Source organism: Pempheris klunzingeri, chromosome 1 (genome assembly GCF_042242105.1).
Source record: "Pempheris klunzingeri isolate RE-2024b chromosome 1, fPemKlu1.hap1, whole genome shotgun sequence".
Classification (NCBI taxonomy): Eukaryota; Metazoa; Chordata; class Actinopteri; order Acropomatiformes; family Pempheridae; genus Pempheris; species Pempheris klunzingeri.
In genome coordinates this window covers 22,187,241-22,212,542 of record NC_092012.1, presented here as the reverse complement: position 1 = coordinate 22,212,542, position 25,302 = coordinate 22,187,241, and the positions used below count along the sequence as shown (strand labels likewise).

The following is a 25,302-nucleotide window of genomic DNA, read 5'->3' as shown; positions in this document are numbered from 1 at the left end:
GGTGTTTGTGCATCCTCATAAGAGTATTAATGGGTCTTTTGTTTAATCTCAGGAAAGTTTGCATTCACTCAGCCCACTGCATTTACACCTGGAAGCTGCCCAGCGCAGCCACTCTTCTTCTAGCCGACGAGCAACTCATCTGAATAATAGGGGATTAAGTACCTTACTCAAGGACTTCAGTTGCTATGGTTGTTGGAGCTGAAGAGAGCGTACTGTATCTCATTCCTAACCTAAAATGTCTCTGCTGGTTTGGGACTTGAATTCACACTCCTGTGGTCAGAAGCTGGCAGAGACTATGCAGGTTTTCATCGGATTCAGAGGCTATACCAGCTGATTTTAGCAATCCTGTCCTCCTTCCTGTAATCAGCTGGCATACTGTGTGGTTGAACTAAAATCCTGCGGACTCTTTGGCATTCCTTCAACTACTGTTACCTAACTGTGATAGGCTACCATTGTTACCGGCGCTTTCATCATACAGAGCTGACCTAATACTGTAAGAAAGCTGAACAGCACAAGTGATTTAAAGGAGATTTGTGTGTGTGAACTCGCCAAAAGTTTACTGCAGTAAGTCTGGATGTAGACTAGACTACTATTGCTGCATACACAGCTCTAGTTTTTACATTCTTTTTGCAGAATAGCCATGTAAAAAATATATAGGATCTTACTTTACCTACCGGTCATGTGCTTCTTGTACATTTTTACCTACAAGAGAAGTGTGAGGAAAAAGAAACACAGGGAAACATCAGTAGCCTCTGAAATCAGCTCCGAGGTGGTCAGAGAAAGATTTAAGTTACTTTTTCACGTCAACTGAGATGACTTTTGTTTTTCGAGTGCTCGGGCCTCCTGATGAAAAGCTTTTTCAAGGGGCTCCGAGCTTGTTTACCACATGATTTCACCAGTATGAAAGTCGCTCAGCATCTCAACAACAGCTCTGTTTATGGCTGACAACAATGAGTGTGAGAGCGAGGGCAAGGTGGTGTGTCAGTCTGGGTTGAGTGAGACTTTGTTTGTTGGCAGAGGAGGAAAAACAGCCGCTGAGTTCACAAAACAGAAGAAGGATTCTCCTCAGCTGGAACACTTCTCAGCCAATCAGGGCTTGTTGCTATGTGTGCTGTGGATCTGCCCCTTTGTGCTGCATAGTGGGACAGAGGGGGGCACACACACGCACACACACACACACACACACACACACACGTCATAGATCCATAGAAGTCCATAGTTTTGAAGAAGCAATCTATTTCATAAAACTGGTTCTGGATCAGCTCCATCAGTAACACTTACCATTCTTTACTGTCTTTCAGCAAAAACATGCTACAGTCTTGGCAGATTTAGTAGACTACCACCTCCAGTGTTTTTAACGTTGTAACACAAGGCAGACAAAAACAGGAAAGGTGAACTGCCAGTGACTCATGATCCATGCTATGGAAAGACAGCCGGCCCTGTTATCACAATAGAAATTTAGCAGCAATTCTCTTTCTTGCCACAGAGATGGAGAACAAAAGACACAAGAGTGACATAAACACACATAAACACTTGGCCACACTTAGGATAGCATACTAACGTAGACATATTAACCAAGTATGATCACATAAACAGCTTAACAGGCACAGCAGACAGTCTCAGTGTCCAACACAAGGTCATGGTATACAGTCAGAGGACAACAGATATGCTCTAACACAAAACAGTCGTGCCATATCTACCCAGTACACATCTCTCTCACACACACACACACTCACACAGCGTAACGGGAGCTTTAATTGTCTGTAGACACTCTTCCTGTCAAGCTGCAGCTCACTGTCACAGACAAAGAAGCATATTGGTGCAGCTCATTCCTACACACAGGCACTCCTCAATCACCGTGAGGGGAATGTTTAACACAAGGTCTCTGTTGCCTTGGTAACACCTTTTTTTTTCTTCTTCACTGGTCATCAGTTGCAATCATTGATCACTGTCCTCTACTGGTCTCAGGTGAGTCAGCTGGGAGAGAAATGACAAGAGGTCACGAATCCCCTTTCCTTTACTGCAACACCTCTCTTTATAGAAAGACTTGAAAGGGAAAAGTCATGCTGTTGAACACTACCTCAGGGCTGTTCACTTAATTCTCTCAAATCCTGTTGCAGTTTATGCTGTTACAGAAAATGTAACAATGTTGAAACATTAAGTATCCCCGTGCATTGTATAAGTGCTTGCTTTGTTGGAATAGCCATGTATTTTTTACTTTGAAATAATATTAAACTTCTTATTTTTAGCTGATGACCTTCTGCCTGCTCAAACCTGCTAACCTATGCACATCATTTGCCTGTCTACAAATCTTGGACACGTGGAGTTGAACACACAGTATGCTTGAAGCCATGACAACACTATTGCTAGACAGCTGACTAAAAAAATAGACACCGCAAGATCTCGCTTTAGTCCGTTGTGAAAAATGTGGACTGATTTGTTTGAGGTGCTTTTCAACACCGTTGTGAGGAACACGGAATGTGGTGGAAATAACGTGAGCAGAACATTAGCCAATAAAGCACTGGATTTTAGCATGAAACCTGAAAAGCACAAACACTATGCTTGCACTCAAGCTTGTGTTGTGGGAATCTGTTGGAACCAAGTGACTGGGTTCTATGATTCAAGTACAAAATGTTAAACTAACACACAAATTGCTAGACAGGATTTCTGTAATCAGCATTATGTAAGCATAGCAGGTCCTGAATAGCAGATGAAGTTGTCTCAGAATGTTAGCAAGATTACAGGATGCTTCATACATGCATACACACATTCACATGTACAGAGTGAATGGATGCATACAGTACATACTGATGTAGCTTTTCTTTAGGCCTCTCAGTTTTGATGTCTCATATATTTCAGGACACACGGCATGTTGAGAACCACACTGTTGTTGTGAAGTGCTCATAGAAATGGGGAGTTGGTAAGAAACACAGATTTCAAGAAAAATATAAGCAAGCAGTTGTATTCTTTCAGATGTGTAGGGAAAAGAAATGCAGTTTAGTTGGTTTTCGGGGACCAGCTGGTCTCCAAATATAGTCGGTGAGACTGCAGAACTTGCCACAGAACATAAAAGATGGCATTGCAAACAATTCCCAGGGTGGTGAGATGCAGTTGCCGAGCTGCTGACTCTTCAAATCTGCCACCTGCTTTGCTACCAGTGCATTTGAATACTTTGGGTGTTTTCAGACCTATTGTTGTAATCCAAATCAGTTCATAAGTTTGCAAACTTGGGAGTATTTCAGTTTCTTTTCAAACAGAGAGATATCCAAGTGAACCAAAATGCATCATTACAAACCATGTGAGAATGATCATTGGTCACATGTGTCTGGGACAGGAGCAAGAGAGTAAACACAGGAAGAAGGTCCGGAGAGAGGAACATTGCTAAACATCAGATCAGCAATACGCCATCCAGAGTGGGCGGTCATCACCTTGCTCATGCTCTATGCAGAGGAAGAAGTAGCGAATAATTGTCTAAAAGTTAATAGAAGAATAGGTTGTCATGGGGCCTGGTTCTTTGTAGGCTACTAAAAGTTACTGATTGAAGCTCGGGCTCACATATATTAACCTTAACTTGCACTGTGGAATGTTACGTTGGCTAGATCAGTTAATAACCTGCAGTTGGGTCGGATCACGTTCCCACCACAAACAAACCACTCCAGAGTTTGTTTGGGACCAAGTGTAATTACTGTGTTCACACGCGTCCTTATCATAGCAAGAAGGAAACCAAATCACAGTCAGCAGTTGTGAAAACAGCGCAGGTGTTAAAGCATCCATCAAGACTGTCAGTGTTGCTCTCATCGTCTTGGGATCATCAAAAGCACAGCCCATAAATCCAGAAAGGCACTTTTTCAGGGATAGCATCCTGTGTCAGCACTTAAAGGATAACTGGTATTTTTAAACCTGGGTCCTATTTTCACTAAAGCTTTTGGAAATGGTCCAGTAGATTGGCCTGATAATTTGATAATAAAAATAATGCAGTACACAAGCTTCATCGTATTGTATTTTGTGGTTACTTTTTTAAAATGATGATCTCTGTGGCGTTCCAACTGTGAAAACGATACACAGTCCCACACAACAGAAGGAGACCCCTTTCCCAGTACAAGCACACCAGAAGTGGCATTAAATTTAGGTTTGTTTCCATCTCTGCTACCCTACCTATGCACTGTTCAAGAGATGTGACAGTCATGCCGTTTTTTTGTATGATGCAGCTCAGATTCCTATAAATGCAAACATGGCAGAATTGTTGATAGGCCTGCACAGAGCACTGACCTCAACCCCACTGAACACTTATGGGAGGAAATAACGCTGATTACATGCTGGACTCTCTCATCCAATATCAGAGCCGGACCTCACAAATGCTCTTTTGCCTGAATTGCCACAGACACACATCTTGTGGAAAAAGCCTTTCCAGACAAGTGGCAGCTGTTGTAGCCACAAAGGGGGGTTTCACTCTGTATACTAGACATGTACTTAGGCCCATCTACACATGCAGGTCCATGCATGATCCAAGGCCAGCTCATTCAGAACATAAATATAGCACTGAACAACTGTTTGCTATGTAAAGATGTAGTAGTAGTAGTAATAGTGGAGTAATGGCAAACTGAGCAGTTTTGATCATCAAAACAGCTGCAGGTGCATGTTAGTGCATGTGAGTCCATTAATTGTTCAGTGAGCGAAACCGTAGCACAGTGAAAAGGCCAACAAACAAGAGCTGCGGCCCAGTGACAGACTCGGCTAAGCTACTGAGCTAGCAGAATAGCACAGCGGTTATGTACAGAATGAATGAGTGATCTGGACGTGGAGCCACGCCTGCAGGGGGTGGGGGAGAGGAGAGGTACACATTTGTTTTAGTCTGAGATGCTGAGATATTATACGGACCTTTACCTCTAACTATTTGTATTTATTTATTTAACATCTGGGGGATGCTTGCCCTCAATGCTTCGCATGGATGATCTTAACGTCCCCGCTATCACCGTTCATTCTGACAGCCGTAGAGCAGTGTGGGTGCATTACATGATCTGTCTGAGACGGCAAAACAATGAATATCATCGACTCGTCGGTTCAGTATCCAGCCAATCTGCTCAGTGGTCCCACAAATGGTATTTCCTGTTCCTGTCTGATATATCAGTATTTAAGCTCCACATAGACAGAAATGACCAGAACACACTTCTCCATTTTCCAGGTTAACAGGGTGATTAGCCTGCCCGCCCGCCCCCCCACACACACACACACACATATGATGTGATTGGTATATGGGAGGGGCCACACAGATGAAAAAAGATGCTGGGTGCAGCTCTTTCTCTCTAGGTGGCCAGAAGCAATTAAAAAAAGACGCTCACTGATTAAAAAAAAAATCCACTTCAGTTTCCCACTGAAGACATCCAGTGCTGCACCTGATCAGAGTGAGGAATTTTCAGTCAGAGAGATAAATCTTTCTCTATTCCAGTGAGAAAGAGCCAGATATCACGTGTGCTAAGCTGACACACCTCACAGCTCAGCAGACTGCTGCCACTGCTGCCCTGAAGCTGCGTGGAAATGTCTTTAACACACAGCCTCCCGGCAAGCTGGTTATCTGGAGTCTGCAGGTCCTACAAAAAAATGATAAATCAAATCAATCATTTTAATTCTCGGAAATGTTAAGAATCCTCTGGCGATCGTGCTGCAGAGTTTTTCATTTCGTAAAATGGTATAATTTATTCATCTTGAGAAAATTGACTGAGCCCCACTGGAGCCGTTAAGGGGCTTTAGTGTCTTGCTCGGGGGAAAGTCAACAATAGCTGTAGACACTTATTTATCTTCTTTCACAACCAGTCTCATCATTTGAACTGGAGCCAAGCATTTACACATGTTCTACTCTAGCCATTCATTTTATTATCTATTCACTCTAATATTAGATTGGACATTTTATACAACTGTTAAATAGAACTTTAACAGCCCCTGATTGGTGTTCCGTCCCTGTCTGTCTGTCTGTCTGTCTTCCTATTTGCTTTGTTAGTCTGATTGGTGTTTACTGGTGTTTACTTACATGAAAATGTTGAAAAAGCTTTCCTCGGTATAGCCAAGTCACAGTTTAGTTTTGTGGTACAATAGTTCAAAGTTGGCCTTAGACATTCTAAAATAATCGATTTTGTCCCCCACAATCTGCCAGACCATTGCCAAGTTAGATTTTTTTTTGTTAAATAAAAAAAGTCACATCCTACCATTTATTAACAGACTATTTTTCTTGTTGATGTGTTCTGATATCTGGAAAACTCAATTACATCATTTCAGCTGATGTAAATTTCTCCTGATTTGCTTTTCTTGACAGGGTTTCAGATGTTTGCACGAAATTCACTTCACAGACAGTTGACTGCAAACATTGTTAATATGACCTCTTGTCTGCCTTTTGAACCAACTGTGTGTTTCCTATCTGCCCTTTAGACTGTTCATCTGCCTCTTCAAATATCTTTGTAGAGCGTCTGTCTCTCCTGAAGTACGTGTCGTATCTCTGTGGTTGCTGCCCTGTTCTCATACTGTATTGTCTTTGATAGCCAGTGGCCCTGCTGTAGGTGAGCTCATCAGTGTTTGGTTCCCTGTGACTTCTTTTTCCTCATGTGCCACTGGCTTTTGTTTCCAGTCCTCCAAACAAAGACACATCACTAATGAGGAAAGGCTAGCACGACTCTTGCAGTGCTCTGTGCCTCATTTAAATGGAACATGGTCATAAACAAATGACACACTCTGAGAACTGCACTGGTTGGGGAGGATGGGAGTGGTTTCTCCCCATATGGGTACTTACACAGCACTCAGATCAGCTGTGCCACTATCTGTCTTTCTCTCTGTCTGTCTGTCTGCCTGACTGACCGCTGGAGACAAAACCGATTCCAACAAAGTGTATTCAGATTACAAGCCCCAAAAACATTCTCAGTCATGGCCATTTTACAGGCACTGACATGTTTGATCAGCTCATTAGCCTCTCTGACAGGTAGTGATGAAGCACTTCTTTGTGTGTGTCACAGTGTACCACAGTGTGTTTACTCTGCACCCTGTGTTGACTATGGAGAATGACCCCTCCGCTCTTGTCCCGGAGGACTTTTTCCATTCCACATAACCCTAAACTGATCTCTGTGTGTGTGTGTGTGTGTGTGTGTGTGTGTGTGTGTGTGTGTGTGTGTGTGTGTGTGTGTGTGTGTGTGTGTGTGTGTGTGTGTGTGTGTGTGTGTGTGTGTGTGTGTGTGTGTGTGTGTGTGTGTGTGTGTGTGTGTGTGTGTGCAGACTGAACCAGCTGATCCAACTGCACTTGGTGGCAGGCGGTCATTGGTCTAATAATAAGACGCCTGAATCTAAATCCGACCTGTTACATAATTCACATCACATATTATTTGGAGATGGAGGAGAGGTCACACGCAAGTGGAAAAGAGAAAGATCCGTGTGCCATTGTGTGTAATACACAAACACTCCCAACAGAACGTCAGGATGGCAAAAAGAAACACGCATAATGATATGTTGCCATGGTGATGTTGTATGGTTTACAAAGAACAGGATAAAATCTATTAAAGAAGATGATTTTGTGTCTATAATTTTCTGTAACTATTCTAGTAACGCATGTAGCAAAGATGATTAGCTGTTCCTCCTCCAGATCACCCATGTTTTCTCTTGCAAGAGGGAGCTGCACAGCATCCGATTGTAAATTCATGTGAATGCGACATATTTCCTTATTGAAATGTTTTCTGTTTGTATTTCTCAAGCAGTGCTAGTAGTTGCTATGGTACATCTCTAACTGAATGCAAGGGGACCAGTGGAGGTTTGAATTAAAAAAAAAAAAAAAAAAAAAAAAAGAGAAGAGACATCACACATATACACATTACAGACAGAGAAAACTCAAAAGTAAATATCTTAATTCATTAATTCAAAGGTACCAACATAATTTGTTGAGAGTCAGTTTTCTCGTTTTAAAGACGTGGAGGGGCAGCGATGAATTGGTCACGGCCCAGTGGGAGAGGGGGGAAGCAAAAGGCAGGGATGAACGCTGAGCCCCGCTTGTAAGGTTTAATGATTGCATGAATTCCCAAAAGATATAAACCATTTGTACTAAAAACTGGATTAAAAACATTTCACATTTGATTTGACGCCGTTGTTTCCGCGTCAAGCTGAAAACCCCTTCTATGTTTTTTCCCCTAGATATTACAATCACATTTTTTGCTTTTGATAATGCTTATTTGTTGAAAAAAGACAAAAGCAGGTTGTGTGCGAGGTGAGTGCAGCTCTCTCTACAAGAAGTTTTCCTACATCTCTGCCTTTTTTGTCTCATCCTACATCCTGATCACCTCCCAGCTTCCATTCGGGCTGTGTTTCTTTGTGTGCGTGTGTGTGTGTGTGTGTGCATCTGTCTGTGTGTGTAGGCTTCATAAGAATGTTCCATTCAGGCATGACGCCCTAAAGAATGGCAGCTCTCATCTATGTGTAGCAGGCCTGGGCCCCTTAACCAAAGCACCCATCACTAGTTCTTTGTCCTGCACTGCGTGTGTGTGTGTGTGTGTGTGTGTGTTGTATGTTTTCAGTGATGGTGTGTTTGTGTGTCTCCATGTTTGTTCGTGTTCATGTGTCTTTTTGTTGTGTGTGCTTTATGGCTTTAGAGGTGTATGTATATATTCCTGGGTTTGCAGTTCCTAGAAAGCAGTAATCTGACACCCACTGTGCACACATGGTTGGGGCTCTATGTGTGTGTTTTCAAGGGGGGATGCGTAGCACACCACTTCTCAGAGGCTGTTTTCTGCTGCTCCCTTAATTACTCTTTCACCGACCCCCTTCATCCATTCTTTTTCGTTTCTCCTTTTCTCCTCACTTCCTTAATGGAGTGTCACTTTTAGCTCCAGATCCTCTGATAGGAGGAGGAGCTGGAGCCTTTTTCTGTGTAGACTGGGAATACACCTTAACCACTGCCCACAACAGTTTACCTAGTACAGTCAAGCCATCATGTAAAAGTCATGAACTCTGTGACCTTGATGCTTGACCTTTGTCATACATTATTCATTGATCTGTCTCTAGCTCCCTTTGTTCAAGCCTTTTAGATTATAGCCCATAAAGAAAAGGAGATTGCCACTGAATACAGCCTGAATACATCTCTTCCACCCTGTGCTTATTCAGCCTACAGCTGGCTAACAGAACCTCTCCCTCCCTCTCTCTCCTCCCTCCCTTCCCTTCCCTCCTCATGTTTTGTGTTGGACTGCGCCTCTCACCACGTGCAGCAGCAGCTTAAAGGCATGTGGGAGGAGTTCCCTGGGAGGAATGTGCGTGACTGGCTGGCTGACTGCAGTACATGCACACACACACTCAGACACACACACTCACAGCAGTAGCTTGTAGCTAACACTTCTGCAGAGCCAGCTGAGAGGGACTGTGTTCTAGCCAGTCTGGTTCTGGTGGGAGGACAGGCTGTGTGCATGTATGTGTGTGTGTGTATGTACTTCTAGCCTTATGAGGACCTGGACTCCTCAAAATAGTTAAAGCATTAAAAATATCAATGCACTTGTGATTGATATTTGTTTTACTCTTGAAATTTAAATGACAGCAGGAGGAGGGCTTGAGACAGTGGCAGGCAGGCAGGCAGCTTCTGTACGTTGGTGTGTTTGTGCTCTAAAGAAAGACAGCTGTGATTCTCAGAGCCGCTGTGTATTAGCTGACCTCCTGTGGGATCCTGGGAGTTTTCACTCGAGGAGCACAGGAGATGGAGAGATAAGACAGGCTCCTCAAACCCATTGCTAAAAATACCCCTACGTTACATCTAAGCTTCAATTACAACACAAACAGAGCAGGATTTTGTTAATTTTGTTATGGCGGGAGACAAACCGAAGAGTCACAGCTACAATTTAGTAGCACTGGACTGGGGATTTGCAATCTTGCCCCATGTACAAGCTGGTATAGATTAGGTTACTGGAAATAATAATGCACCACACCACAGCCTCATGAATTGAATGTGACGGCCAGCAGAGTATTCCTTCTCAGACGCCTTCGTGCTTCTACCAACTCCACCCTTGCAAAATTGGTGGAACACTGGGTGTTGCAGCATAACTCTGGTCTCTGGTTGAGTTTTTGTTTGTAAATGCTTTGTCAATTAGTGTGAGTGATGTCACTGTAAATATTTCTGATACTGTGTGTGTGTGTGTGTGTGTGTGTGTGTGTGTGTGTCCTGTAGAAGGGAGAGAGCAGTCAGTGTGAGGCTTAACCCCTCAGCTCAGCTGACATGGAAGGTCTAAATATATTCCTTTGAAGCAGCCAAACTGGAAAAGTTGTCATCCTCTGCCTTCCCCCACACCCCTTCTCTAAACAATTCTTCCCAGCCAAAATTAAATAGCTACATCCACCTAAGTGAAAACCTAAACAAAGGCATTCAGTCATTCATGTGCTCATTGTGTCAAGACAAGTGGCTTTCTGATTTCATTTGCATTGCTACATTTGTAGTTTACCTGCTACTCTACCTGCTTAGGTGTGAAGTTATTTGAACAGCTGTACTGAACCTTTGATTCTCTGCCTCATCCAGATGCAACGGAGGAGTTTTTCGAGTACGATGCGGAAGAGTTCCTGGTGTTCCTGACCTTACTCATCACTGAGGGAAGGACACCAGAATATTCTGTGAAAGGAAGAACCGAGGGGCTGCACTGTCCACCAGCCCAGTCGGCCATGCCGCCTCTTCACAAGCATGAATGCAGCGACAAACTGCCCCAGGTAGCACAACGTGAACACAAAACTATGTCCACAGCCTGTCATGTCCTTTCCAAAAGTATAAACAGAAGGTAGTCTCAGTCTGCTAGAGGTTATTGTTACTGCTTCATTTACATCCTTCAAGTCATGAGCATTAACAGAGGCCCACTTATCAAATGGGATCCACAGTTGACATGTTGTTTATTAGAGGTATTAGTGATGAAAACTGTTTATTTTCCTGTAATTTTACCAGCACGGCTGGAACTCAGCACCCAGCCCTCAGTGATGGATTAGAAGCAATTCAACAGCAACACAAACTACAGCCCCCAAACCCGAAACGCTGAGACCATAAGGTTGAATCAAAACCTCTCTAAAAGAGATTAAACAAAAACTGGACATTAAATTCTACATGAATGATTGGATTTATTGCTGGGCTGTTGTATTAGACTAGTTTTGATTAGAACAGCGTATATGCAGTAAACTTCCACGGTGGAAATGTTTGTTACTGAGATGCAACCTAAATAAAATTCAGCTCTAAGTGAGGCTCTTTCTAGTTCCTGTCTGCTTTGTCCCTAACTTTATGTACCTGGTGCTGACTTTCGCTAATGAGCACTAACCCCCTCACCTTTGTCTGTGGGTGTGTGTGTCCAGTGTCGGCAGGCAAGGCGAACCCGCTCAGAAGTGATCCTGCTTTGGAGGAACAACATCCCCATCATGATTGAGGTCATGCTTCTGCCAGACTGTTGCTATGGTGACGAGTGCCCCCCAAGCGACCCTATCAGTGACCCGGTCACCAAACAAGATGCTCTGCTGCTGGAGAGATGGACCCTGCAGCCCGTTCCAAGACAGTAAGCTAGGCTTGACTAGACTTGGGCCTTTTCCATATCAGTTGTGCCAGTATGACAGCTTTTTGTTTAACCCTTTCAATTGTCACATTTTTACAAATGTGACAAAATATAATCATAATAAATCATTTGTGAATAACAAGGTTTCAAAATGGGAACAGGAAAAGTAATTTGGTGTAAACCCAAAATGTAAAAAGCAGGACAAACCTTCACAAGAGCTGTGACACCCCCCACTTTTTTGTGTTTTTGATACATTTTAAGAATAAAATTATGTGCAGGTTCGAGTGTTTCCATATTGTTTGGCATTGTAAATGTGTCAAATTACATAGAGATGCATGAGTTTGTCACATTTTGAGATGTGCAAAAGTGAAGTGAAATTATAATATGAAATAAAATAACTCAGACGGTTAATTAGCCTCACAAGTTGGCCCACTTTCCTACTCACATGAGTAGAAACAGGGAACTCTGTGTTTGAGTAACACACACACACACACACCTCCTTGAACTATATTCTCATTAACCAGACATATTGGCACATTTCCACCTCTTTGTGTTTATGATAGAAGTGGTGATCGTTTCATTGAGGAGAAGACCCTGCTGTTGGCTGTTCGCTCCTACGTCTTCTTCTCCCAGCTCAGCGCCTGGCTCAGTGCCTCCCATGGCATCGTCCCCAGAAACATCCTGTACAGGTCAGACATAACACTCACTGAGGACTTTGACACTGATGGGCTGAAGGTTGTTCACTGAGGCAGGTGGACCGTTATTAAAGCTACAGGAAACTATCTGAAATAACTTCAGATCAAGTTCTCTCTTGCTTTAGTAATCTGTTGTTTTCAAATGTATATTTTAAATAAGTAAATCTTGTGTGCTGGTTCCTAAAATTGAATTAGAGAAAGTTAAACAGACTCCCAGGAAGCTCGTTGATATTTTAAGATGTGAGAGCTAACAATGGCTCTCTCTCTGTCAAACAGGATCAGTGCTGCTGATGAGGAGTTGGTGTGGCAGTTTTCCCAGCAGCCTTCAGAGCACATTTTCCCTGTGCCCAATGTATCCCAGAGTGTTGCACTACAGGTTCGTGTCCAGTCACTTCCTCGCCAACCCACCTACCCCACCCTGGCCTGCAGCATCCATACCGGCCTGCCTCCGCTTTACAGCAAGACCCCCAGCCTCAACCCAAACCTCAACAGCCATGGTGGCCCGCCTACCCTCAAAAAGAGCCAGGACCCCAGCAAAGACAGCCTCCTCCACAACTCTAACATCTACAGCAAGAGCTCCAACTCCATGTCTGGCCTTCTACTCAATGGACTACCCATTCCTAATCTTCCCATCAACAACATCCCCATTAATAGCCTTCCCACCACTGCTGTGCCGCCTCCCTACAGCAAGAAGAGCCAGGATCCTGAAGACCACACGTATCAGAATGGAGAGCTTCCACACGTCAATATCCCTCAATGTCAGGGCTCCCCACTGTTCCACAGGTCCTCTCACTCCCCCACGCCCTCCGGCTCCCACTCCCCCTCACCACTTCCCATGGGTAAAGCTGGAAAGTGGCTGTACTCTGCACTCAATGGCTCATCTGACCCTACACAAGTGGAGGACTATGGTTCTGGCACCAACAGCAGGGAAAGGTCAAAGGGTTCCATCCCTGAACCACTGAGAACTTTTAAGAATTTCTCCTTGGCTGAGCCACCCCGTGGCCCCCCCTCAAGGCCTGCTGTAACTGAGACAAACCCCCTGATTGGTTCCCTGCTGCAGGAGAGACAGGAAGTTATTGCCCGCATCGCACAGAGGCTCAACTTCTGCGACCCCACAGCACCGCCACTCCCCCCTGGCCTTTTTGCTTCTGACAACCCTCCCAAAGCCATGTGGAGCAGTAACCATGACGACATAACTGCCAGTAAGACCAAAGAGCCAGAGGTACCGCCCTATGATACTGTGGGACGTGTGTGGCCCAGCCCCTTCAACACACCCATGACAGACACTTCTTTCACCAAACGGGAGAGTTCCTCCCCCAAACCTGCAGCCTGCAGGAAGCTGAAAATGACTGAGACAAGAGATGGAGAGGAGGACAGGAATAGAGAGAGTGAGAGAGAGAAAGAGAAAGAAAAGGTCAAGGAGAGGGGGAGAGATAGCTCCCTGATCGCCCAGGCAGTACAAGACATTACCAGACTTATCCAGGAGAGACTGTCTGTCCCCTCTCAGTCTCCAAGGCACAGTAGGTGTGGCAGCCCTCTGCATCACTCACACACAACAACAGTCACACACACGGTCCGCACATACTCTCACACCACACACGCCCCACAAGCGTCACACACTGCCACCAACGGCTATGCCAACGGCCACATACCCAGCCAGGAACCTCACAGAGGCAGCGCCCACACCGCTGCCACACACGCCGCACCTGTTTGCACAGACAAGCCCCAAGTCGATCCGAGGGCCGAATGCCATTCTCCCAGGGCCCAAAATGGTGCTCACTTTACACTTGAAGAACTCTCAATCAAAGGCCAGTCCCACACCCAGGCTGGCCAGTGTTTACGAACTCCCCCACAGGAAAAGCTCAGAGTCAGGACACATAGGAGCCATGAAACCCCCCCCGCCTCCCCTGTTTTTGAGAACAGCCCAAGGAATACCCAAATCTTTAGGTGGACTTGCAATGATTCCAACCCAGCCATGAACTGTAACATAAGCCACAACCATAGCAAGCCTCAGCCTCAGCACCAGATGCAGACACAGATCTGTCCACAAGCACAGGCCTCTGCCCTGCAGGATGAAAACCAGGCACCCTCAGAGTGCTCAAGCAGTCCAGACATGACCCCCCCTACTACTGTTCTGGTAAGGCACACGTCACACCAACTGTCCATATACTTATAAGTGATAGCCCATTTGGTAGTCTGCTTACAGGGGGCTTGGTTTAACTTAGAGTCAGATGAGAAGATGAACACCACTCATGTCTATGTGCAAAAGCCAGCAGCTGGTTAGCTTAGCTTAGCTTAGCACAAAGACTAGGAACTAGAAGGAGAGGGAAAACAGCTAGCTTGGCTCTGTCCTGGCTCCTGGATGAATGTTTTGTTAGGAGCAGGTGGGACTTGACTTAATTAGATTAGATTAGATTCCTTTTATTGTCATTGTAAATAAATACAACGAAATTCAAAGCACAAAAAAAGTGAAACAAAACCATAAAAGATGGCATCTGATGTGTGAGAATATGAAGATTTCCCTTTACTTGCAAGCTGCCTTAATCTCTCCTCATCTCTGTGCTGCAGCGAGCTCACAGCCCCTCCCCTCTGCGTCCCTGCAACAGCTGGAAGAAACAGAACCGCCACTCATTAGACGCCACAGCCACTAAGGCCTTCCACCCCTGTACAGGCCTGCCTCTGCTCTCCAGCCCTGTAAGAAACACACACACACACACACACACACTCAGAATGAACCACACAGTGATGGTCCGTTTGTGCTTTGTATTGTCGTCCACATTCGTATGCAGACTCAAACACTCACTGACTCATCGTCGGTGTGTAATGCAGTTGTGTTTGTCACAGCAGCACGCTCACTACCCTTTTCTTTCAAGCCATCTGAAGCATTACTCACACTTTCACCAGTGTAAGAGGTGGGCTTGTAAATGTTTGTCATAAAGAGACTTTGAAATATCTGGCAGGTGTTTTTATTGCTGCTGGGCCACTTTGTTGTTAGCCAAGGTTAATATACACAAATACACACACACACACACACACACACACACATACACACAGATAAGGCACTGGTAAGGCACGTGACTTGTGTGCCTCATCAGCCAAAGTTATTTCACTGAGTTTGTCAGATTACCACACTCCTTGATTATAATTTTCTTCTTCTGAACAGTCACACTCACACAAAGTGTACACACACACACACACAGTCAGTCAGTCTCACCAACAGACAAGCTTGCATATTTTCACATACACATCATGACGCACATTGCACATTGTCAGACTTCCAGTATGCGTACATATCGGTTTCTCTATCTGATCACACCTTTTGGGATCTTTAACAATGGATACAACCCCACTGTCTTATTTTGAAATAGCATATATTTAAAGTGTCTTAATTCCTGTCATTTAAAACTCAGGTTTGTACACAGCGTTTGTTTCTCTCCTGCGACAGAGCTTTAACCAGAGATGCTGTGACAGTTGCTCTGAGTTAATCATGTTCTGTGTTTCTGTGGCAGGTTCCTCAGAGGAAAAATCAGACAGGCTACTTCGACCTGGACACCTCTCTGGCTGGCTGTAAGGGTTTGCCTTGGGCCTCTGGGAAAAGGTACGCATTTCATCGCCTGGTTTCTCTGTTACTGCAGCTAACCAGACTCTGACTCAATTTGTCCACAAAGATAAAGTCAGGATACTTTCACAGAACAGGTTTATATTGCAGTCTTAGTAACAAAGGACAAGATTTTTTTTGTTCTACAGTTGCCTTCCACATCATCTGCTCATTATAAGTACTCTGGATCGCGTTACTCATATTTCACATCAGCAAATGTCTGGTTTTGATGTATTTGATAGCACTTTATTGTGTTAAAAGTTTAACAGGTCCATCCAAAGTCAAAGGACCAGTGTATAAAGGATCCATATTAGAAGGCAGACTTGCTCCAGCTACCATATTTACACACTAATACGCTGACATAGCCATGGATCAGCAATAGGTTCTAGGTATTGTCTGTGTGTAGAGAGATCAGACAATAGGAGTGTTTTTATGAGTGGAGAGGTTTGGTCAGCCTTGTTCTGCTGACTATTCCTCTCACGCTGCCACCTGCTGAAACTCTGCTGTACTGTGACTACATCTAGAATTACACACATTCTGCTCAAAATGGCAGACAGGACTGAACCGGCTTTACGTACACAGAGGCACTGCCTACACACAGTAGATGTGGGTGGTAGCTCAGTACTGCTTTTGATAGAGCAAACGTTTCAAGAATTTTGCTTTCAGGGTGACAAGTTCTCGTTGGTTCGGCTGTGGCATCGTTGCCCTTCCGTATATGATTTTCCTTTTTTTTTTTTTATTCTAGAAGATGTGCTTGATTGGGGAAAAAATGTGACAAAGGATTTGTATGTGCACCAAACATATCGAGATGGTTGCTTTTGTTTGTACACGAATAGAATTCAGTCTGAGATCATTTTGTCTGACAGTGGACCCAGGTCTGACATAGCAGTAATGCTTATGTAAAAGCCTTAAAATGCTCTTTGACATTTCACCCATTTAAAACAAGTTGATCAAGTTGATGTGCATCTGTGTGTGTGTGTGTGTGTGTGTGTGCGTCCGTGCACATTTGTTTCAACCCTTTAGTGTGTGTCCAAAGAGAGAGGGGTACACAGATGAGTCACAGCAGCTGTTCAGTGCCAGTGCTCCACCTGCCAGTCTCAGTCTGCTGGGAAACTTTGAGGTACAACACACAAACACACTCAGACTCGTGTCTTTTTCATCACTCTTTTTTTTGACAATGCTGCACTTTCACGCATGCAATTTTTCATCCCTAAATAATTCAAATTAAACAAAATGCTCAAAACATCAAAGGTTAAAGCCAAAGTCAATTATCCGTTATGTGTGTGGACAATAAGTGAAGAAAATTGACCTGTGTGTCCCTAGGAGTGTGTGCTGAACCACCGCTTGGAGCCCTTAGGGTTAGTGGAGGGTTTCGCAGCTGAGGTTGGAGCCAGTGGGTCCTTCTGTCCCAGTCACCTGACCTTACCTGTGGATGTGTCATTCTACAGTGTCTCTGATGACAACGCTCCTTCACCATATATGGTGAGATTCCTTTTTTCACACATATTCAATTAATAATTAGTTTTTTCCCGGCATAAGCCTGCATGACAGAGCCTTGAGCTGAAAGCTAGATCTGCAGCCCGCCTTACGTGAGTGTGAGCTCCTGTGTGTGTATTGCCTTTGTATTCCTGTTTGTGACACAATGGCTGTGTTTGCTCACAGGGTGTGATAAACCTGGAGTCCCTTGGGAAAAGGGGCTACCGTGTACCTCCATCAGGAACCATTCAAGTGGTGAGGAAACTTCCAGGTTTTTTCGCAAATTCAGAAAACTTTATTTCTAAAAGATATCTGCATCATTGTGTGCACATGGCTGAGAACAAAGAGCAAAATACACTCAGTAGGAAGGGAGAACCATAGTGGTTTTAAAGGAAGATTAACCACATAGAATACAGATTCATATTTTCATTCATACAGCATGTTGTTATTCTTTTATGGTGCTTATACTTCTAACTCTGTTATAAAGAAATGGAACCCTTTCTAAGTCCAGCCATGCTCTCTGGTTATACCACTCAGACCTTATTCAACCCCAACAAGACGGTGGTGAAGATGTTTGTTGTGATGTACGACCTACGAGCCATGCCCGCTGGACACCAGACCTTCCTACGTCAGAGGACCTTCTCTGTCCCTGTCCGCCGTGACACCAATAATCAGACCAGCAGGAAGCCCCTCGCCCTCGGCCATGGACGCACCTTGCGCTACCTCATCCACCTGAGGTGAGTTGGCTGCCGATTCGTCTCTTGTGGATCGTAGAAGTTGGATGCATCAAACAGATGTGACGTTTCTCCTTCATAACTCTTCCCCCCTGTCTTTGTCTCCCTCTCCAATCCCAACCAGGTTCCAGAGTTCTAAGTCTGGGAAGATCTACCTCCATAGGGACATCCGTCTGCTGTTCTCCAGGAAGTCCATGGAGGTGGACAGCGGTGCTGCCTACGAGCTCCAGTCCTTCACAGAGTCCCCCATTGACCCCCCATTCTCTCCCCGCTGCTAAGACCTGTGTCCTTCACTCCTCCACTCAGCAGGCCACTACCGAAGCTCCAGTCTCACTTCGATGCCAGCGATAGACTCTTACTCAGCCCGTGGCTAGTAGAAAAGGCTCTAAAAGAGAAGCAATATAAGGACTACAGTGAGCAAGACTCACCTGGCCTGTGCCCAACATCTTACGTTTCATCCCCTCTGTCACCCAGAACTGACAAAGGGGGTTCGCTAAGAGCCCGGGAGACTCGCCAGAAATGAAACCTTGTTCTCTGTTAAGTGCACAACTTTGGATCAGAGAGGCTGGGTCAAAGGTTATGGTTATAAAGTATGTTTCAGATCCTTTCCTCCTTGTTCCGAAGGCCTTACCAGTACGATAGGTTTATCTTGTTCATGCAGATGTGTGTTCCCTCCAGCATCTGGCAGGAGAGTAGGGACCAGTGATTGTCAGTTAGACACTTAAATCTCTTCAGAGTTGTTTTGCTCTTTACTCAAATCAAAATGTTAATTGGACCTCTACATGACACAGTGAATAAGTGATCAATCTCAATCTTTCGGCCCTCTTAATGGTTAAAGGTTTTATTTTGAATGATGATTAGATTGATAGAACTGAAAGTGAACTTTGACCCTGAACTCAGAATAGAGCGAGTGTGCATGGAAGAGGAAGCAGGTGGCAGACTGGTGCAACGCCGTCCCCTCATCCCCAAAAAACAAACGCATACCACGGAGCACTAAAGAAGTCGAACAAGCAATCAAGCCAGATTCACCCGAAAGTGTCACAGCAGAACATTAGAAGTGCACTGTGGACTTTTTTCTCATTATAACTGGAAATGAAACAGAAAATGGTAATATTCTAATACTTTTGTACTGTTACAGAACCACTTTATTGAAAGTGTTGCAATAGGAAGAGTAACTTTAGTTTAGTGTTTACGCATTCACTTTCAGTTTACTTAACCATCAGTTTATTTAATATTTAAATTAATATTTCAGTTACTACTTGTGACGTCTGTCATGCTAAAATGATGTAGTGCAAACTGTATATCATAGTATGTATTTTTGACATTAATATTCAAATCTGAAAAAAATATATCTATATATCTTCTAAAGCAATCTTGAAAGCAGCTCTGTCTCTTTGTCTTATTATTGTTTTTCTGTTCTACCACTACATCTCCGTACTGTCTCACAGTGTGGGGTGGGTTTGGGTCTGTGTGTGTGTGGGGATCAGAGATGACACCATCATTCCCACATTCTTCACATGTGGCAGGGTATAACAGACTTTATGCCGAGGTCCTCGATTCAAACATTTGGTCAACATCTGCCACAGAAGACACACACTCATTTGAGATCCACTGAGGCCTTTTTAGCACATTGGTCATATGTGTATATAGATCGTATAGTATTACATGTGCATGATATTGTAATGATTCAATCAAAGAAAATTGTGTGCACATTGTTTAGGAAAAAACATTTCTAAACAATCTATTGTTGAAAGTCAGTTGAGAAGAAATAGTTAACAAAGATGGTCCACATCAGCAGATGATCATGTTACCATTACCTAACTGCACATGAGCAACAGAGCAGCCCTCTTACATCATGTATGTGCTGACCTGTGCATCCCAAAACGATTTGTTATGGCGAATGGGAGTGGTTTTGTTCAAGACAAGCCCTAATATCACATGCTTCTACAGTAGCTGACACATTCAGGACCACAAGAAAGATGCCATGTTTTTCTAAATGTGACAAAAATCTCAAATTAGACAAAACTGCTTCCCCCCCAAAAGTATTTAATTAATATTCAGAGGCATCAATAGTAGTCAACTCAAATATTACAGTAACTCTAACATGTACTCCTTCTGCTGGGTGGTGCAGCTACATGTTTCTCTCATACAGTTACAGGTTATAACACTGGGATCAGCCAACCTCACAGCAGCTATATCTGCAGCAGCTGACACACTGCCGCCAGTCTGGCACAACGCTGCAAATAGGTGGTGGTCATTTAATATGGCGGTCTGTGTCAGCCTCTGTCGCACAGCGCAGTGTCTAAAGAAAACAGTGCTGCCATGACAGCATTTATAATGAAGTGTGTCCAGCGTCCAGTCTCCTGCAGATGTGAGGATTGCGTGACAGAATTGTGGATATGTGTTATAGCACATGGGTCTAACAGCTGATCGCAGCGTTATGCAATCTAAATCTGAGACCAGCACTAAATGCGGGTGCACGGCGGGAGTGCCACCACGTGAGCGCGCATGGTGTCTCCGCATGTGACGTAGTATTTCATGTGCGGGAGTGCGCGCGCGGCAGGACTCGTATGGGAAGGGAAAGTCAGAGCGGGGGATTAGTGGATCACCTGTCCAACTAGTGAGCACATCACGACAATATAGAAATGTCGGGGGACAACGAAGACACACAGACGGCCGAGGAGACATCGGTGGATGAGAAGGTAACCGAGCGGAGCAGCAGTGAGCCGCCGTTGACTTTTCAAAGCTAACGTTTCGTTTTCTAGCTTAGCTTCTTAGCCCCGCTGTCATTATTGTGAACATATCCGCTAAAGCCGGCTACTAAGCCCTGTGTTTACTGTATTTAACGTTATTCGCCAAACGTTAGTACGACACTGTTACCGTTTAACTGGCCTGCCGCTTTCGGTTGATCGCCGAGAATGTCAAGAGATGCCGCTAGCTAATGTTAGCATTTGCCATGCTAACAGTCATGACATTCACCCACACTGTCAAAATGCTAACAGTTAGCTTAGCAGCTAATCTTCGCTAGCTTAGCAACAGACAGCTGTACTCTGGCCTGAAGCCTAGTTACAGTAACGTTATCTTTACGTTACCTAGTCAAGTTTTTTGTGTGACGTTAGACCGCTACCGAGATAACCGACGGTTATTTTGCAGCACCTCTAGGGGTTAATCCAAACCGGTGGTCCAACCCACTCAACTCAGTAAAGGTTGGCCCCTCTGTGTCTTTTGTGGGGGGGGGGGGGCAGCGCCAATTTGAATCTGTAATTACACACAGTACTTTGTGCTTTGCTAAGTTAAGAGTGAGTACTAAGTCAGAGTACTTGTACCGTTAACCTCATAGTCACAAGTGTTAGGCGTTAGCATACGTCAGAGATCTGATAGCGACCGTCACATTAGCTCTATACCGCAGTGCGATCAGCTGACAGATATTTCCGTGGGAGCCCGGGGACACCTGGTGAATGTGCTCTCTTGTTGGGCAATAACTAACGTTGCAAGGTTTCTGAAGAGGTCGTGACCCCCCTCATCTCGATGCCTCGTGTCTCTGCTTGTTCTCAGGAGGTTCAGGACAAGGTGATCAGCCCTGAGAAGGCAGAGGAGGCCAAACTGAAGGCCAGATACCCGAATTTAGGAAGTAAACCTGGGGGCTCTGACCTGCTTCGCAAACGCCTCCAGAAAGGGGTGAGTGATCTGTTGTGTGTCTGCAAAACATCCAGAGTGCACACAAGGATGGTCTCTGAACCTCCTGTCATGGTTTCATTAGGTACTTAAACTAACACAGTTTGACACAAATAATACCAACTCAAAGTCTGCTTACTAGACATTTTCCCCAGAGTATACAATTTATATCAGTAACTAAAGGCAACATTTTAGAAACACCTCTCAGTGCCACACAATACAAATGAACAACACCACAATCTGCTGTCTCCAAAATGAGTATGAACATTAGAACCTCCATGAACGTAGGATCTACTGCAGGGCTGTTTGTCCAGGCTGTGGTCGTTTTTCACAGGTGGCAACTGAATGTGTGATAGAACTGTTACTCTCAATCCTAGACAGGTTAGTTCAAAATAAAATGAAATGAATAAAGTAAAATTTAATTCATTTTTATTAAGTAGAAGTAAAAAATACCAGCAAACACTTATCAGCTCAAATGACACATTGATTGATTTATTGATTGATAGAGTATTGATTAAGTCTGTTATCAGATAAAACAAACACTAAGCATTTCTTACATTACATCATCCTTTCGTACAATCATGAATTGAATATTTTGAGGTTTGCTGAGACTAAGTAAGCGGTTCTAGAACACGCTGGACATTTGACAAACGCTGTGGCATTTTATAGTTTATCATTTTTCACATCACATTTTTATTGAAAGACAAATGCATACATAAATATAGTGTGTGTACCCTGGATCCTTGATGTAATGAACATGTTGCGCATGTTCTCTGCTGAAAAGACATTTGCCAACTTGATGTGTTCACATCCGTTTTTATTTAGCAGCAGCCTCCTCTTTCACTGCCTCTTTTGGCGCATTTCTACATGATGCTGGTTGAGTTACATCCACCGTCAATCAGCAGAATAACGCAAAACCAGCATAAAAGCTGTTTGTCAGGTTGCCCGCATTGTTGCACATGCATCCATGATGCAAACAAAAACGAAGACCCACTCGTAAGACCACCATCGGGTACAAGTAGCACAAATCCACAGTGTAGATCACAACTTCTAGCACATATTCTTTTTAGCATCTAACATAAGCTAAGTTTTAAAAAGTAGGCTCAAGATCAGCAAACCTGTATATGTTGAAAACTGACACTGTAGACTTGCAAAGCTATTACAATGTTGACTGGATTGGATTCGACTTGCATTACTCCTGCATGCTAGTTCTGTTGGTTTTTCAAAGTTCACACTTTTTAAAATTTGAACATTATGCCTCTCTACAGCAAAAGTACTTTGACTCTGGCGACTACAACATGGCTAAAGCGAAGATAAAGAACAAGCAATTGCCGACAGCTGCACCGGAGAAGGCCGAGATCACAGGGGACCACATACCCACTCCCCAGGACCTGCCCCAGAGGAAATCCTCTCTGGTGGCCAGTAAACTGGCAGGCTGATGCACACACAGCCTGAACAGCCCTGCAGCACCCCCTAACCCCCAACCCCCTCCACTCGAGTCTCAGAGCTGTAACATTACCTCCTCCGCTGCTCACAATACCACCTGTCCCCTGCCTCTGCCCCCTCCCCACCAGCCTGGACCCAACCCTACAGGAGCCCACACCTAGCACCCAGTGAGCTGATACCTTCAAATCCCGTTTATTTTTGTATCCACCCCATCCGGCCCTGTCTCTGTTACAGCCTGTTGTTGTTTTCGTCCCTCACTACTCCCCCCTAAACTAAGTGCCCCTCCGTCATTGTCTTCTTACATTTCCATTTTCCTTTGTATTTTCTTTTTACTTGCTTGTAAGATACGCTGAAAGACAGGACATCCACATGTGAGCACACTGAGCGGACTGTACGACTGATGAGCAACTGATATCGTGGTGTTTGCTGGAGAGGGGCAAGCAGCAGAAGCTGTGCCTTGTATGGTTGGAGGGCTTCAGGATCCCTCAGTTTGGAAGTGTGTGTATATATATATATTTCCTTTTGTTTGGCACAGGGGCAGACATCAGCCTTTTAGAACATTTTACATCAAGTCTGTATGTCCTTATTCTAAATTATGCTGTCAATATGCTTGACTGACTGAATATAGTAACCTACAGGCCAAGTTTAGTTTTGTTAACACTGATTGTGAGTCATGGTAAAGAACTGTCCGGTGAAGGCCACCCTCATGGAGCTGCATGTGTGGTGCAGGACTCACAAAGAACAACCTCACTAAGCTCCGCTTTGATTCATCAAGGTGCAGTGAACACAGATGCTGAAAAGCTCAGGTGCAGCATAGAAGCACTAGCTGGCATGTAGGTGGTGCATTCAAGGCATTGTGAAATGTGGAAATGTTCAACTTTCAAGAGTGAAAGAGGAGGGGGATGGCGTAGCTTCAGTTTGAACGACACTGTACCGTCTTCAGGCCAAAGGTTCTGTTTCTAAGCTGTCATAAATGATTCGCTCTAAGAGGGTTGGAGGTGTACGAGGGACCTGAGAGCTAAACACCTGTCAGAAGGGACCAGTCTGTCCTGTTTTCTGTGTGAGTAGACTAAATTAGAAAAGAAATTGCACGGGGCACAAATAATGTAATGAAATGTGTTCAGACTTGGGAGGGTGAAGGGGGGGGGGCTTTCTTAACTCATGAACTGAAGTAGTTTTATCTTAAAAGTATCCTTGGCCCTGTAAAGCTCCTTTCCAGGGTCCCTACTGACTGGACAAAATGTACGTGCGATGTGGTAAATCTAAGCTAGCACTACATCGGACTGAGCTGTGCATGTATATGGCTGCCCTGCTGTCACTTTGTGCCATTTTGTTTTGTAAATAAAATAGTTTTGCACAAATATTTCATTTCTGTCTTGTGTGTGCGTTGTGCTGATTTAATGTTGTATAAAGCTGTCAGGTGTTTAACCACACAATACTCACCAACATTCACATGAGTGACAGCAGGAAGATGGTGCCCGTTCATTGTCCTCATCCTTGTGTTTAGGTTGAGGACAAACTTTCCCTTAAAGCTGGTGTTAATGTCAGTTCATCAGTAATGCAGTTGTCATCAAAAGAGTGTAAAAAAAGGGCACTGCAGCACCCGTTGGAGAGACTTCCACACTTCAGCACACCTCTTTGACAGCCTCTACAGTAGCTGGACACAGTTGTGTTTACAAAATCAAAGTGCTCATAGTGCCATAAAATGATCCCTGTTAGTGTTCTGCTGTTGTGTATAATGTGCGTGCTGCATTTGTCTGCTGTAGTTCAAGGTCATTCTAAGCACTTTATATACTGTTGGTTAGTTTTTATCCACATCGGTGCATCATACTGTATAAAATCAGTTTGCTGCCTTGCTGTCCTGTGAGAACCGCACCTCTTTATCCAGTTCATCTTTCATGAGCTCAGGCAGCAGCCCCTGTTTTCAGTTTTGCGACAATGCACCTTCCAGCTAATCCTGATTAGAGAATCAATTTTAACTAGTTTATTTAGCATAACAAGTAGGAGAATCTTCTCAACCCATAAGGGAAACACTTAATCCTACAATTTGTCAGAAAAATTCAAATTGCAAATTTGCCTAATCTGGAGATTCACAACATCCACGGAACAAAAAGGGTATAAAAGTTAGAATTAGAAAATAAATGAGTAACTAA

The 25,302-nt window shown here is 44.2% G+C and overlaps 2 protein-coding genes across 2 annotated transcripts in view; both read left to right on the top strand.

The window, feature by feature from the left end:
* Positions 1-19,391, top strand: part of atosa (atos homolog A) — a 30,613-nt gene extending 11,222 nt beyond the window's left edge. The window contains exons 2-12 of the mRNA XM_070828858.1: positions 10,520-10,704; positions 11,332-11,528; positions 12,089-12,214; positions 12,497-14,357; positions 14,789-14,914; positions 15,730-15,818; positions 16,842-16,938; positions 17,142-17,300; positions 17,481-17,549; positions 17,832-18,031; positions 18,153-19,391. Coding sequence (XP_070684959.1) covers positions 10,520-10,704; positions 11,332-11,528; positions 12,089-12,214; positions 12,497-14,357; positions 14,789-14,914; positions 15,730-15,818; positions 16,842-16,938; positions 17,142-17,300; positions 17,481-17,549; positions 17,832-18,031; positions 18,153-18,306 — 3,263 coding nt within the window. The 3' untranslated portion in view covers positions 18,307-19,391. The remainder of the gene's footprint in view (positions 1-10,519; positions 10,705-11,331; positions 11,529-12,088; positions 12,215-12,496; positions 14,358-14,788; positions 14,915-15,729; positions 15,819-16,841; positions 16,939-17,141; positions 17,301-17,480; positions 17,550-17,831; positions 18,032-18,152) is intronic.
* A 1,193-nt stretch (positions 19,392-20,584) lies between these two features.
* arpp19a (cAMP-regulated phosphoprotein 19a) lies at positions 20,585-24,512 on the top strand. The gene is made up of 3 exons (XM_070835139.1): positions 20,585-20,730; positions 21,584-21,706; positions 22,972-24,512. Exons 1-3 carry the CDS (start codon positions 20,674-20,676, stop codon positions 23,140-23,142), a joined length of 351 nt encoding a protein of 116 aa, XP_070691240.1. The 5' UTR covers positions 20,585-20,673; the 3' UTR covers positions 23,143-24,512.
* Positions 24,513-25,302: the final 790 nt, after the last annotated feature.